General features: G+C 45.9%; 1 protein-coding gene across 1 annotated transcript in view; it reads right to left on the bottom strand.

Annotated features, from left to right (window-relative positions):
* The window catches only part of LOC135369446 (uncharacterized), a 188,421-nt gene extending 172,434 nt beyond the window's left edge, over positions 1-15,987 (bottom strand). The window contains exon 1 of the mRNA XM_064603035.1: positions 15,721-15,987. Within this exon, the coding sequence (XP_064459105.1) occupies positions 15,721-15,821 (101 nt within the window). The 5' untranslated portion in view covers positions 15,822-15,987. The remainder of the gene's footprint in view (positions 1-15,720) is intronic.
* Positions 15,988-17,219: the final 1,232 nt, after the last annotated feature.

Genomic DNA, 17,219 nt, shown 5'->3' with positions numbered 1-17,219 from the left:
GAATAGAGTTATACTTCCTCATGGTCCCATCTAATCTTCCAGCCAGAGTCGTGACGCTGCCTGCAACTGCGAGGCCAACAACGGGAAACTGTTCGCACCATTACCACCACCACCTCTAACATCATGTCTTCACGAAATGTGACAAAACCCGCAGAGGCACACACCAGTTTTTGTTCTTGTCTATTGATCCTTTGTAAGAACAACAACACCCAGCCGACACGACGGAGTACACAAGTGCCATACTGTCACTACGCTTGTAGAGGAAAAGGAGTGATTAAATAAATAAGTAACGCAGCCACGAGACACCAGACAAAGGAGAAAACAAGCAGCAGCGACGGGACGAAGTGCGATCCCGTCGCGTTCCTGCTTGTTGTTTTCTCCTTTGTCTTGTGTCTCGTGGCCGCGTTTTTTTTTATTTATTTCTTATGTACCGACTACCCCAACTAAAGACTCTTTAATTAACGGACTGATTATTTCGCATGCACACCACTGAACCTGGGTACTGATGCCGACAGAGGGGTTCCACCAGACTGCTGGAATTGAATGGTAATGTGCTGTAAAGGTGCGTTCTCACTAAGCACATAGGCTCTCCCCTCTGTGCTTTGTCTATGGCTCGCTATGCCGATCGGCAAGGATAGTGAGGACGCACCTTGGATTGGATTGCATAGGAAAAAGAAAGAGACGCACCTTAAAACATATGAACGCATAGCATGTTACCATATGCAACACTGTATGTACTATGTCTAATGTCCTTGAGCCAACAAAAGAACCAAGCCAAAAATGCCTTCGGTCGTTTATTATGTTATAATTTAATTATTTTTTTCTCAAATCCAATGGGTCATATTCGACATATCACATATAATAAAGGACTGACCCTCACTGTTCCACGTATTTCCGTTACTATGAGGAGGTTACGAGCAAATACGACATTTTTTACTATAACGCTATGAGTATGATGCTTATCAACTTATCATTGGACAGTAAGCAATGCAATCATGATAACAAATACACATGCCATCTCGCAGAATGTGTGTGTGAGTGTGTGTGTTTACGTGTTGAGTATAGTGACACTTCGTCATGCAGAGTTCAACACTTCATATGGAATATCATGTAACTTGCCTTTCCTACAGCAGCAAATAATAAAGTAATAATTGGGTGTCTACGTCGCGAGACAACTGAGATCATGAGCGACGCCACAGCGGTCGGTCTGTGGATTGCTTTTGCCCACCTGAGGGTTCTTTAACGTGCGATGAAAGCTCATCACACGGCACCCCGTATTTAACGTCCTTCGCGGAAGACGGCGTGTCTAAGCAACTTGTACCCTGCCACCAAGTTGCTGGCGTCCTCGGCCGGGTTCGAACCCGCGATCTCGGGATCAGAAGGCGAACACGCTACCAACTGAGCCACCGAGGCCGGTAAATAATAAAGGGGAAGATTCTTATTTGTTATCAAATATACATGGCATGCGCCTTTAAAAAGAACAATCACTTTATTTAATTATACCTGTACCGTCCTACAAAAATATATCTAGCAAAGTGGACAGCAGGCCCTGGGGCATGGATGTGAGTCTTGTATCTCTGTACGGACAATACGGATACAGAGTCATGTCGTGCTTCAGCTTGATTACTCTCCTACTCCCCTATAGCAACCTAATAAGAGTGTATGCGTGTGTGTGATTTTATGTAGGAGTTCCGTGGACACCACAGTCTCTTGATGATGATGATGATGATGATGGTGGATAAAAGATCGGGAGGCGAGTCACGAGTAAGTCGGACCACAGCCTCTTCTCTTTCCAGTATTCGTCCATTCATGTAATATAGCTGCGGTACTTCATTTTTTGGATAGATTCCGAAGGTGTCGCTCCGAAGCGCATTTTTTCCCCCTACAAATCGGAGGTCATCACAGTGTCTTTCAGGTCTAAATTCTGGTGAACAAACCGGAATTGAACGTTAGCTTAGACGCAGTTTAGATATTTAATGCTGGTCGATATTAGTAAAAAGTCTGGCATCGTAAAAATAAAAAAAGGAATAAAGTAAACAATTTGCTTTCGTTTAAAGCCCATATTTTGGATGCACACTCGTGAAAACACATTTGAAATCAGATTATGTTTAAAAACGGAGACCCGGAACACAGTAAATACCCGTGCAAGTGCTTTGCCTGGTGACTTTCACTTAAGCTCCCTCTCCCACTGTTCTCTACTTATTTTATTTCTTAAAATTTCATATTTTTATTCGCATTTTTTACCTCATTAGCTAATCTAGTGTGCAGTGCTCGGATAACTAGTTCGGCCCTCTCCCCGTTTTTCCCCCTTGTTCTCATTATCGTCATCGTCGGACGTTGATCATAATACAGAAACGTTTCCGCCGAAACTAAATTATAAAGTAATCACATTCGCTTCCGACGGCATGCTCCTATGCTCGTGTCATAACGGCGTCATAATTTATGGAACGTCGCGAGATCATGCCCTGACAGGAGGTTTCGTAATTTATAAAGAGTACAGGCTTGAAATAATTAAGGTAACCCGCGAAGCGGAAGCGCCTTCGGCCCTTGCACACTCGCCGTTGCCTCGACACTAACAAGATTACTTAACGCTGGCTTCGGCGCCACGACATAACATCAAGAAGAGCCTCCCAATTTTGGAGCCGAATATGATACATATTACAGGACACAGAGGGCCCACTTTAATTTATTGGACACTCACAGCCTACACGTGTGCAATCCGTGTCCTCCTGCCCAACCTCGACATGACAGATCGATTCCCAGAAGGCTACCGGGAAAAATTGATCACATTTCCGGACGTGTACGACAGGATGTGGAAGGGAAAGAAAAATGGAAGGACAAATATTGCACGGAGAAAACCTGCGCGATGGATGATGGTCCAGCGAAAAGCGGTACAGCGTTCATGGCTAACTTTTCCCTTTCCTATTTTTAACCGTTAAACATATCCCTACCCCCACCGACGTAGTGGTGTCGCATTTAAGCTGTCACACGTAGATACACAGTTTTCAAATTGACCACCTTTCCCTTCTACAGCAGCAACGGGGGAACGGTTTGACCCACTCGGCCACACCGCTGGTAAAACCTACGAAGTGATGCTTGGAGAGCAAATTATTCCTTTAATAAGATTATAGAAGGATCACCGGATTCTCTAACAAGTGCTATCGTTAAACACAATTTTTCTCCTTCTTTACTGATAGCGCAATGGATTATGCAGCACAGCGCCGTCTACATACTCCCGTTAATTATCTTGAAGTTCAAATAACGAGAGAGCCGCTACCGCACTAAAGGGCTACGAAGTTATCTGAGCGTCCTGAGCGCGTTTTAATGAAGTTGAGCCTCCTACCGCACTGACGGTCTCCGATGGAAAAGACTTGCAGGCGAGATGCTTAATCATGCAGGAGTAGCAAGCCAGCTGGTCTGGGCTGACCTCTCCTAAAGCTCCCCACAACGAAAAATGATGACGATGACGATGGTTAGTATTTTTATGGCGCAGCAGCGACGAAGGCTATAATGCACCGAAACGTTGTTAAAAGTGCCATCAGTTATAAATGGAGTGATAAGGTTAAAACCAGTACATGATCAAATTAACCCAAGTATTCCGTTTTCACAAAAATGGTTCGCTTAAGATTACGATGCATTTAAAAAATCGGTGTCCCTAATAAAATTGTAGACTCTACTGAAGGGTAAAAGAGCTTCATCGCCCAGCAGTAGGGCTGGGTGGAGCGGTAGGCGATTTCTATAACACTCCCGGAAGTGACGCTGACGAAGCGGTTCATACAACGGGCAGGAGAGAGAGAGAAATACATGATGACGATGTTATGGGGATGACTTCCGCTCATTGAGCAGAATGCTACCCCATTGCTATTGGGGGAAAATGAGAGGATGGTGATGAGGATGATGCTGACGACGCTGACAGGGCAGGAAGTAAGGATGTGTAGTACAGAAAGTAGTTCCCCACAGTGCGTGCACTCAGGTGCCTCCTCTCTGCGAAGAAGGAAACTGTGGGTGAGGTGAGCATGCCCAAGCCGTAGTCGCGTACGTGTAACTTCGTGTGCTCTCTTCTCTAAAATCTGTACGGGGTATCCTATACTATTTGCCTATGCTATTGCCTATGCTATTGTCCTATGCTATTGTCCTATGCTATGCTTTTAACCATGTGAAGTTTATTGTGTGTCTGTGTGTCCCAGTATTCTTGCCATTGCTGCCATAATGAAAGAAAGAAAAAAAAAAGAAAGCACAACCAACGGTAAGCTGATAGAGTGCAGGGGCGTCCCATCCTGTCAACGTTACAGCGCTCCAAATGCTTATTCAATTCATGTATCTTTATTTTTATTTTTATGAGGATGCGCAGTACCAGACCCTGGCTTCTACACATTAGACGTAGGTACACTTAAATAAGATGTCAAATAATAATGTCGATATGCTGCTCAACGGAGTCGTCTCCGAGTGCTCCAGCTGCATATATTCAGATCAGTGCGCCGGCTGCCGATCATATATCTTACCTTTCCACGAAGACATGCTATTACATGCGCACTCCTCAACAGAGATAATATGTTTGTATGTGTAATGCTCTTATATGTAAATGTATCCCGTCGACTATCTTCTCTCAACGGTAACGTTTTCTTTTTGAAGGAGAAAAGTGTCGTGTTCAAGGTACACGCAGTTACAGCGCCTATACGAGCACACATACGTCTCAAGAGCTTCATATTAACAACAGCCTTCCCTGACACATGAAGCACGCACACCTACACACACACACACTACTCCCGTCAGTGCAAAAGGAAAAAAAAAGAAAAAGATTCATCCAGAAACACCGAAAGAAAATCTGCATTCTCAAAACGTCGCGCACACTCTCAGCGTCTCCCCTAACAGCAAAACAACGTTACTCAAACTCCCGAGAGGTGATATGAAGCACCAAAAACTAAAGCCAGGTGTCTCGCGCGTACTTGGTAGTTCTCAGCTTGGGTTCAGCTTTAAAAGAAGAGAAAAATGAAAGGCGCAACAGTATATAGCGACACCCCTCGCGCGGGGCGTCTTGCTTTTCAAAGCGCGCCGTAAAAAAAGCATAACGGCATAAAACTGCATGTTTGTATAGCGTGAAAGTGCGACGAGGAAAGGCGGTGAGAATCGATAAGATACCTGGAGAGCGAGAATACGCAAGCAGCGCCACTAATGCCTTCAACCTTAAGGTTTCATGAAGGAGGCGCACCGACGACCTGTCTTTGTGTGAAGGCATCCGGCTTTCGACTTCTCCTTGCATAAAACATCGATGCAATATTGCGGAGCAGAATCCCATGTGTGTTGGGCAGTGACAGACGGCCTGGAGTGGCAAGATAAGATAAAGTTTGAAGAAAGCTTGGTAGTACGTGAAAATCGATATCCTTAACGGAACATCCATATAGTGCAATGGAGAGGAAGGGGTGCAAGCTTCGAGTTATGGTTTATCTGGCATTGCTTGTACGTACTTCTCCAGGTTTTCTTCTTTTTGTTTTTGTTGTTTCCTACTGTCATTGAACATGATCATGCTTCTTACTCTTCTGAACTGTGATTCAGTCAAGTGTGATTCAAGTCATCGGCTAGATTTCAAATTATGTGTAGTCGAGCGTTCACAAGGGCTAATGCAAAGTTTACAGCACGCATGCACGCACACACACACACACACAAACACGTTTTGGTGGAGGCATTATGTCCATAATTTAGTAATTTGCAAAGTGTTATTGCTTGATTAAACAAACTTGCATTATTATTATTCATATCCATAGTGAATAAAAATATGCGACAGCAGCATTTTTACACGCGTGTTTTCGATAATCTTAAGTGACGTAAACGCCCTTGAGATTAAGTGACTGAAAATGCTACTTTTACGAGCGCTCAAAGTGGCAAAATTTGCAAAGTTATGCAAAACGTAGGAACGCATAATATCGATTGCAGAACTGCTTCGGACTCACTGTTCACAACTATCCATGTCTGACAGAAACGTGTATTGCGCTTCAAGACATCTTGCATTATTTCACGACAACTGTTTCGTACCACGAATTAATCAAGCTTAATTTACATAACGTATCTACGGGGGTGTCGACCCCGAAGCATGAATATTCATGATTGCACAATCACGCCGTGGTGTACACGAACATTGTTTCGTTGTTCACATATACAGGAGAAACTTGGCATCCATAAACATGTCAACACTTCTTGAATAATGCAGAGTGAGAGAGAGAGAGAGATACATGATGACGATGATATAGGGATGACTTCCGCTCATTGAGCAGAATGCTACCCCATTGGTATTGGGGAAAAATGAGAGGATGGTAATGAGGAAGAGGCTGACGACGCTGACGGGGTCTTAGAGGGAGTAGTTTCAAGGAATTTGATAAAGGGTTGCAAGACGGACATCTGCTTTCGTTTGTCCCGTGGTCCCAAAATGAGTCTGAGGTCAAGGGGTCGGCTGTCAATCCGCGCAAAGTCGTTTGCCAACAAGTGACGCTCCCTTCTGTAACTGGCACATGCGATGATCACATGGTCCGCGGTCGCTGGCACACCACACTCCGGGTACAGGGGGCAACTGGCACAGCAGAGAGTGAGTAACTCAAGGAAGTCTTCCTCCTATCTCCTATCTTCCTCCTATGCAGCAGCTCACTGGCTCTTCAGGGGAGATAGGTCCACCGACACACTGGACACTCCCGGCCACTGAGATTACGCAATGAATAAACGACCCATATCGTGCGTGTCGCTATAAATACCAATCATTTCTTGGTTAGTAAGGGATAACAGACTAGGTGGACAACACGTACATATATATTTCTTTTAAAGAATTAGATGCTGAGAATCAAATGCCTCTGTGTGTGTAATTCACTTTGGATGTTGCGCAATCTTTAGACTGGCAATAAATCTCGTCCCGGGGTTTCTTCACTATGTGTAAGTTGATAAGTAAATATAAAAGATACGAAGAAATTGAATTCGGCTCCCGACCAATTCTGCAACAAAAGAAAAAAAAAGCAACAGGGAAAAATACAAATGAAATATTAAAAATAGAAAGAACAGAAACGCGTCGTAACACACGCACCCACCAAAAAGTAGTCTCCTAGTCTCATTCAGTATGGATCTATATCACTGGCTCGCTTGTTTCCTAGCTATTTTATCATCTGGCAATAAAGCCAAGTGAGAGCGGAGAGCAGACTCAACGTACTGAGATATCTATGCGGCTCCCGTTGGGGTAGCTCGACGAAACCAATGATTGGCGTTCACTGCTCCCTCGTGCGCCAGTTGTTAGCGTACCACATACCGGTGCTTCACAACCTCCCTCGCACGACCAGAGCGAGCCCTGCAAACCATTCTTGCAAATAGTGGTAAGCTATGTCTTGGCGTTCCTCGAGCAACTTCTAACACGGTAGCCATCATGGCAGAGGCACAGGAACCACCTGTACTTGTTCTGAGGATGCAAGAGCCATTTCGCCACTTCTCTCGACTGGCAGCACGTCATCACCGCTATCCTCTGCTCCGAGCCTTATTGCGGCCCTCCAGCTCTGCCTTCACTCAGGCTACCCATGCACAACGGTTGAATCTCCCTAAGCACAGGCAGCACATGTGCCCTGCAACCACCTGAAGTGAGGGTCAATATCCCGGGTCTACCACGCTGGAAAGATGTATCGACTCAAGTCCTCCTGCAACTTAGTCTAGACCTAATGGCCAGGTCGGCGGGTAGAGTTCAAGTTTTCTCCGGTGCATCTACAACGACATTTGACTCGTCATGTGCGTTTGTCATTCCTGAGATGGGTGTCAAAAGATCAGCACGGCTGTCACACACCACCTCGGCTTCAGCATCTGAGCTCCACGGGATCCATCTAGCACTAAGCTTCATCATTTCTCAACCCACGTGCTCTCAGTGGTCTGTGTACAGTGACTGAAGATGTGGCCTAGAATCAGTGGCTTCTATGCTTATCACAGGGTCTCCGGCACTAATTGTTCATGATGTGCTGCACCTATATGATGCCGCAGCATGACAGGGACATGATATCGTATTACAGTGGATTCCTCGTTACTGCGGCATAGCAGGTAACGAGACTGCGGATGCTGCTGCGCGCCGAGCAATTCAACACGGTCACGTTCAAACAAAGTCCATTTATTTCACCATAGGGGACGCAAAGAGAATGATACGCGAACTGAGACAACAAATGTGCAACTCTTCTTGGCTGACAGGATCTGTTCGATCTTCTCTGCTGTACAGGGTCGACCCCGAGCTACGCTTCCAGGTACCTCCGTCGTTTCCCCGTCAAGCAGCGTGTCTCCTGCACAGGCTCCGGCTGAATGTCCCGTACAGCGGTCGGTTGTTCTACAAACTGGCCAAGTCCCCATCTCCAAAACTGCAGTGAGTGCGATGCTGTTGGGGACACAGAGCATATCCTCCTCAGGTGCTCCAAGTATGCCGACAGTCGCAGGACACTAGAAATAAGTCTGGCTCGCCTGGACGCCCGGCCATTTGACCTTGTAAAGCTCCTGGGTCCTCAGCCATTCAATCACAAAGCGGCGGCATTGAAAGCGCTCCTACGTTTCGTCAAAGAAACTCATCTGATTGACATGTTGTGAGACTTTCTGGTCCCTCGTTTGTGACAACAACAACAAATAAATTAACGATAATGAATGGGGAAATTCGCCACATAAGGTGCGGCCCACTACCCCAAGGCACAATGGGCAGGATGAGATGTGTCCTGGTGATGAGGTGATGAACGATGCTAAATAGGGTCGATAGTCAGTGGAGTCAGTAAGACATCATAACAGTAGGGAAAACCACAGCACACAAAAACACACACACAGCACAGAGGTACCCAGGCACATCATAGGGTAGAGAGGAGACCAGTGTCCAGGAGAAAAATCTTGACATACTCAAAAGCTTGGCGTTGGTCGTTTGTGACAAGTGTTCCCACTAGTTCGGGATGTTTGTCCCCCGGCCCCCAACTACTGGGTTTTCTCCTTCTTTTTATTTATTTCGACTAACTGCGGCTAAGTGGTCTGGGGTAGCAAGTCTGACTTTGTCGTGACTTAAGTCCCTTTTTTTCTTCTTTTTCTATCACATCACACATCACATCAATTAAGCCACAGGTTCCGGCTTCAGGTCGTGAAGAAATGGAAAGAGGACCAGATTATTAAAACTATACGGGCAGAGAAAAATCTACCTGTTAGATTAATTTGGCTTACGAAACTGCGAAAAGATAAAGCGATATAGTATAATCATTTTGGACTGTTTTTGTTCCACACCATCGGAAACTGACAGTGGGATTATCACAGAAGTGTGTTGGTGTTGATGATGAGAGTGGAAAAAAATATGAAGATGTATAATAATCTCGTTTTTGATACGTTGCATTAATTTCAGTGGAAAGGAAGATAGACTCAATACTTATTGCCGCTTCAGCTTTTGATTAACGAGAAGCCCATGAAAATCTTTTCCGCTCTCCTGTCTCTCATACGCTGCATTTATTACAAAGAGAAAAATAACTTTCATCTCGTTAGTTATCTACATGGTACACTTTCGCGACGTCAAGCGCACATAGTGAATCCTTGTCTGAGCCTCATTGACAGAGTCCTCCTGCATTCTAATTAAGAAAAAAATAAAGCAGTGGTCAAATCCCCCGCTTCATAGGATGCCGCTCCATATCCCTTTCTCGATATATTATCCTTCATCTATACGAAGACTGTAACAGAAGCAGCACGACGCGCTGGATGCTTGATGATGTCCAATATCTGTGTCACATAGCTATGCTCTCGGTTGCGCGTGCACTGCTTTCCTTCTCTATGCCTGTATGATGTTGAGTGTTATGATGTTGATGGAGACAGTATTTGTGTCGAGATGACAGGCCTGCTGAGTTGCAGTTAGTGCATGAACTATACCGCTTTGGTCCGTGGGCGTAGTTCTGTTGCTTGCGACGAGGTTGCAGGTGTTGCTTTCAACGGTACATACATTGCAGTTAGAATTAGTTGAATTGAAAATAAGCAAAATAATGCTCTTTCATTTCAAAAAAGTGGTACCGAAGATAGAAATGAGAAATCATGCACTGTAGCGACATATCATGCGTTGTATTTACATTATTGAAGGCATATTGTGTATTCTCTTTTATTTATTTTTCATAATTACGTGTTAGCGCCGCGAATCAGCTGTGGCTATGAGCGGCGTACAGACGTGGACAGATGGAGAGAGGATAGCAGGAACGAGTAGGAGACAGGGGGTTAGTATGCGTCCTGGGCCGACTTCAGGGGTAACTGTGCCGACATTCGTCTGGAAAGTCTTCGGAAAACCGAGGGAAAACCTCAGACAGCACAGCCGGTGACAGGATTCGAACCCGTGTCACCTCGAGTCTCGGCGTGGAAAGCGATAATCTATTAACCACTATGCCACGGGAGCTGCCACATTTTGTGTATGTGAGTACCGTTATTTCACGCATATTAGCCGCGGCTTATGCGCGATTTTTTTTTCTCACGGGCGTTCTGCAGCGTATCCACCGGTGCGGCTTATCTGATGACTATTTTTTCTTGGCATTTCCCCCATACGTCGATTTTAACGAAAGGGCCGGCAGTGTCTCTGGAACAGCACTGCCCTGCCGATGCACGAACAGCGTGTAACAGGGACGGGTCCACATTCGAGTAGATTGATCTTTCTGGTGCGTTCATCCCAAGCAGCTTTAACGAAAGTGGTGACAGTGATTCACGTCTACTGGAAGACCACTGACCCATCAGTCCATGAAAAACGCCCAACAAGGGCACAATCCGATATTGGTAGAACTCTAGAGCTGACATCCTTTGTTGTACACTATGCCGACCCCGGAGTATGGATCACAGGGTTCATGGCCTTCCGTATGGTCTCCTCTGTCGCACAAGTCAGCCGTCTCGTATTGACCGCGGCTTATCTGCCAGAATATTTTCAAAACGTTCTTAAAAACGCATCCTGCGGCTTATCCGCGTTGCGGCTTATAGGCGTGAAATTACTATTTACTCAAGGGAAACGTAACGCTGTTCAATTAGAGACGCATGCAATAGATCAAACATGTTTTGGACGTGATCAGTCGGCTTTAAGAGTCATGGAGTAGACAGATCCACAGTTTTCGAACCACCGTCTCCAGATTTTTCTTCGCATATTCATCCCATTCCATTCTATGATTACATGAAGTTAGTAAATTCCATTTTGATTTGCAAGCACATTTGACGCGGTGTACTCGAAAAACAGTAAAGTCTAGACACTTCTGTATCGCAACCCACCGAAAGCACATTCCGATGACACATGTCCAACCACAGAGCTTCACAAAAGAGGCAATCCACCGAACGTTCAACTAGACATAAGTGACATCTCGCGGTGGAGACCCCTTATTTCTATGGCAACGAAAGGAGGCAGGACGCTTCCTTTTGCTCCGATGATCAGTGGAAAGCCTCGTAAAGAGCGACTTTTACGATCACAGACCGACGTTTTTCGCCCTCGGAGTGCTTCCCTATTTTACGGCTTCGTTGAGTAGACGGTCTCCCGATTCCCGAAAGGCAGTCGGGCGAAAGCTTCGAAGGAATACTGTGTGTACACTAAAAAGAGTGGCTGCTAAGGAGCCGCAGGAACTACCTTCAATGCGGATTATCACGTACGGGTACACACGTATAACCGCTATGCTTTAGGATGATGTCGAAGCATCTATTCCTTGGCGTAGTTCTCGTCCAGGTATCTTACAAGTATCAGCGCGTAGGCTTGTAGGAGCTATGAACTCTACTAAGCTAGCCCTCTGTCGGCTCCAAACGGCGATTTTAACTTGTTGGCTGTGACACTTTTTGTATAGATGAATCCGATAGGTCCGCATCTTTACCACATGTAGCACGCTGCTAGCCAACCGTCATCCCGAATGACAACGTTCTCGCCCATGATTTGTTGATAACGAGAGGCGGACCCTATTATGTATCAATTATGCACTGCTACAAAATGGGTTCCGCCTCCAGTTTTCAACAAATCAGGGACGAGAACGTTGGCATTCAGGATGATAGTTGGCTAGGAGCGTGCAATGTCGTGAAGCTGATTTTTAAGGGTGTAGAGGAGCACGTTATGTGTACCTTCGTGTTGGCGTCTGATTGGGTGCTACAATTCTTCAAATGACGTAACAATGGATAGAGGTATCTGGATGACGGTACGTCTACTCGCCCGTATCCGAAAAAAAAATGCGTTTTTGTACTAACGCTGCACATGTTGTGAAGGAGAAGTATTGAAATTGTAAATAGAATTTATAATTGGGTGTTTACGTCGCGAGACAACTGAGATCATGAGCGACGCCACAGCGGTCGGTCTGTGGATTGCTTTTGCCCACCTGAGGGTTCTTTAACGTGCAATGAAAGCTCATTACACGGCACCCCGTATTTAACGTCCCTCGCGGAAGACGGCGTGTCTAAGCAACTTGTACCCTGCCACCAAGTTGCTGGCGTCCTCGGCCGGGTTCGAACCCGCGATCTCGGGATCAGAAGGCGAACACGCTACCGACTGAGCCACCGAGGCCGGTGTGTAAATAGAATTACGAAGCCTAGAAGAACAATATCACACCTATTACACCCGTACCTAAATACCTGCAGATAGATGTTCTTTAACTCCTTTAATGGCGACTGCGACAGCTTGATATTTTTGGTTCATTATATCATGCACACACTGTGCTGCATTCCACAGCATAGCGGAAGAAAAAAAAAGTACATGCTGTGGCTCCCGAGATATACCTCGAACGGACCTCTTCGTCGAGCTCTGACGTCATTGCTACGGTAGTAGTTACGTACCATCAGCGTACCGCAAACGTGGTCCGACGATCACATTCGACGACTGTCACATTGACCTATAAGGCCACGGACCTACGCTGAATTGATTGAAATATAGCACCTGTCCCGCAATCCAGGCAGCGGAGGAACTGAACCTGCACCTCACGAGGCTTCTGTTCTGTTTGTCTGTTTGTATGTCCCATTCCAAGAAAAGCTATTTACCGTCACGCATATACAGCCGAAGTGTTGCTCTATTTGCAAACTCCGGCTGCCGTAAACAAGCAGTTCATCTTCTTTCAGGTGTTATATCCCTATTCACCCCGGCAACACTTCGACACCATTTCCGTCTGTAACTTCGCCCGCCGTGACAAATAGAAGTCAGCCCCCGACATCAAATAAAAATGGACGCAAGCATCGGCCACCACCACAGACGCCTACGGAGCTATTCGGGGCCTATACAGAGCTACACGAGGCTGCTTCATCTTCTCGGAGTCTAGCTTATCACACGTAGAAAAGGTGCGTGTGCGCGGAACGAACAGATAGACAGCCCCACATCCAGAAAGCAATGTAGGCCACCGATGTCTCGTTCGGGCTATGGGAAGATGTATGGCACGCTTGTAAGCAGCACGCTATACAGCATCGTGTTTTCCCATTTACTTCTCTCCTATTGACGATGTTGTTTCTGAGGAAACTCATGTCGTCCGTGTGTGTGTTACTATAGGTTATCTGTGTGTGAGTCTTTTCTGAGGAATACGGCTCTAGACGCTGATTACGTTGCAGGTGATAAAGTTCAATACGACGTCGGTTCTGCGCGACTGGGTTTGTATTGGGCGTAACGAATGTGAGTGCTAAAGGAAATTTATCACAGAGAGAGAGAGAGAGAGAGAGAGAGAGAGAGAGGAAAATAGCGCCGAAGTTGTATTTTGTTGCATGGGGACGAGAATTTACGACGTTGGACACGAGACTCATAAAAGGAGGGTAATAAGAAAATGCCTATGCCATTGCGTTCGCTTTGGACATTGTGGCTTCGAGCGTGTAGCCATTTCACAGCTATCGATAGACGTCTATCGATAGGATATGGCTATCGGCAGATGGATATCGATCCAAGGCTACATATCGATTCGATCGCTTATGTTTGAACAAATTCGAACGGCAACCTCGGTTCACAGTGAAGCTTACCTTCTGTGGAGATTACGAATATCTGTAAACATGTGAATAGTGAATAGTGAACTTGCGAGTAGGGCAGAAGTAGTTTTGGGGGTGGGGGGAGAGAATTTGTTAGGAGTAGCAGAACAAGTCGGGAGACGAGTTCAATTTCTCCTCTTTTTTCCTTACAAACAAACAAACAAACGAATATCTGTACCAAGAAAATACTATGAGAATTATCTGTAGCGATTGAACGAATGCATTAGCTTGCATTTCATTTCGCAATGCATAAGATGCCAGATATCTTTGTCATCATCTAAATTCGTGTGCGTGTCATACTAACTTATCATATATCAACCCACTTAAACTGGGCCACGGTCGCACAGCCTAAGCGAGGAAATAGCGAATAGCATCATATTCGTCATTTAATTGTTGTTGTTCATCAAGTACCAATTTCCGCATGTTAAGGAGTAGTCTATATCATCGTCATCATGTATCCCTCTCTCTCTTTCTATGTAGCCGCCTTGAGCGCCCATCAGCACGCAGCTTTTTCCCCGATAATGATGTCTTCGGGCGACCGAAGACATCTCCTTTCGACACTCACCGGCCCCAAGATGCAGGCTCAGTGGCAACACGACATAGCTCACTCCCTTCTCTCGGATATAGACCCCACGCTTTCTCTCTTACTTCCTCCGCGACTACCGCGCCCCTTTACTGCACTCTTCCACCGCATGAGGCTCAACGTTGCATTTACACCTGCCTTCCAACACCGTCTCGGCTCCACCTCGGCTTCCCTCTGCCACGTCATCCTGGCTTGTGGGCAAATATCACCACGAGTGTGCACTGATGGAAGTTTCTATGCAACGTATTGACAAAGCGGCCGTTCAACCTCGAGAAGATCCTCGGACCGTGGTCGAACGCTGCCCACCGGAGGCAAGACATTCGTCTTCTTGCGGAGTACCTGCGCTCCACCGCTCTGGTGACGGCTCTCTAAAAGTGCTACCCCATCATCATCCCCTCATCCGTTCCCAATGCGAAATAGGGCAGTGTACCGCCTTAGCGGTGGTGAATGCATGGTGGTGTGTGCATGTAGCCATAATAATTGATTCACAACTCGTTTTCTTTTATTTATAAAAAAAAGCAATGCGAGTTACCATATTGTGTACACCATAAGATAAATCGCATAAGGGAGTCATAGGACGACGTTCTTAAAATATGCGGTACTGATATCACCATATCTGATCATGTTACACGATTTGCAATTTCATACACTTCGACAACGTCACTGTTACCTGTTGAAAGTAGCGTTCTGTGATTGTCGTGTTTTTTTAGCGCTTTTAGTAGAATGGAAATATTATACTAACAGGCACAAAAGGACGTTTTAGTGAACTTCATCGCTGTTAATCCCGAGTGACCGCAAGAATTTGTAAAGTGTCAACGAGGTTGTAATGAGAACGGATACCGGAATAACAGCAGCAGCGGCAAAGCTCGAGCAAACTTACACAGTGCACTAAAGCAGTCAGCGCCACCAACTGCAGACGACGCGACGCCAAGCAATTATCGAAATGAAACGTGTACCGTCAAACTTAAGACCACAAGACGAAAGTTTCGACAGCAGCTATCCTGCCACGTGTCCTGTGTAGTATTTACAAGGCACAAAGAACGGCCTTTGTGAGACCGGAACTGAGCCCGATATCAGTGTGTATATCCCTCCTTTTGTTGAACTCACTACATGTAGAGGTACCTTCACTGTAAAGGACTCATAACGCTTCATGTTGTCATCAACATGAAAAAACATTAGCAACAGATCCCACTCACGTTGGCTGCGATCTCTGTTGAACACTGCGCGCACATTTACGCTGCATACGGCGTTCCCTGCAGACGTGAAGGTTAGCCGGCAACCTTTGAAATGATGACATCTTGAATGGCCGCAGAATCGTCTCCTCAATCTACGTCAATCTACATTCCACATTCACAACATCAGATATATGCTGATTTCGCAACGGCGTTTCGATCGTTAGCGCCGTACACTTAAAAAGAAACGAGAAAGAAAACAGTTCCGTAGTTTCTCGAGTAATCAACGGTGGCCCGATGGAGAAATTCTGCTACAATGCGCAACGCTGGAGGCGGCGACAGCTGTTACTGACATGTGTGTGTGGGGGAAGGCTTGGTATTGTGTCGGCGTGAACTATATACAACTAGACGTGGCCGCAAGACAGAAGAGGTTTCTTGGCTCGGACGGAACCGGCAGAGAGCATGAGCTCGTGTGAGAGCACTGGTCGGATTTTTCGGACACTGCTCCACTCGTGAAAAGAGCTTATTTCAGGTGCGTGAAATTTGTACAGCTATAAAAAGAGTCTGACAACAAACACCTGCGGTCACAGCGTGTTACCTGCTCTAAAGGTAGCCAGGAAAGAGCGTTATCTTCCTTTGGTTCCTTCTGTTCCTTTGTGCCTTACTGTATTCTCTCTGTCTGTGGACTTCTGTTCTTGCCTTCTGTTTGCGTTTTCTTCGCATTCCCTGTTCAACAGTGCCGAGTTTTCTTCCACAGGTGACAAAAGGGAATCTGCAGCGGCAAAGAGCACTTTCTCTTCCCCTCAGCCCTTTTTACAGTTAACAGCATCGAGGGATTGCACACACCCCGAACTCGGGGTGTGGCACTTGGTGGTCCTCGTCCATGAAAAGACCATCAGCGTCCCTTTGCTGTCTTCTAATCGATTCCAGATCCAACAGGGACGTGATTTTAGAGGGAGACCGGACAACTTCCTCTCCAGGAGCAGTGTTCCAACTTGTGCTCAGCATGAACTGCCCTGAACCCTTAATGCATTATGCATACTGAATATCGTCTCATTCTTAGCTGACTTGCTTGCTTTCGCTCCCAAGCCCTTCCTGAAGAGAAGAGAAAAGAAAAGAAAAGAAAAAGAGGGAGAGAGAGGAAATCACTTGCATAGTTTACGGCATGTATACGGTCCAATTTATCAATGAACATGGTACGGCGACTGAGGAGGAAGATGTATGCCAATATTACTTATAGCGGGCCGAGATTGGCGGGTTAGCTTATGCTAATGTTTGAGCGTGTAGTTCGAGATTAGTGTTTGATGTCTCAGTTTCTAAGACATGTTTGGAGAAAGTATTTCTACATAAGTCTAAGATGGCGCCTCTCTTGGTGTACCATTTCTTCGGAGACGACAAATTAGCTTACGGTGCCCGCGACGGTACTCTAAGGGCACATGTGCCATGTTAGGATGTAGGCAAACGCAAGGGAAACCATATAGTACATGTATAACTGAGTACGAAACAGAACCAAAGCATGTCAA

This window comes from Ornithodoros turicata, chromosome 9 (genome assembly GCF_037126465.1).
Source record: "Ornithodoros turicata isolate Travis chromosome 9, ASM3712646v1, whole genome shotgun sequence".
NCBI classification, from domain to species: Eukaryota; Metazoa; Arthropoda; class Arachnida; order Ixodida; family Argasidae; genus Ornithodoros; species Ornithodoros turicata.
This window is presented reverse-complemented; position numbering and strand designations above follow the sequence as displayed.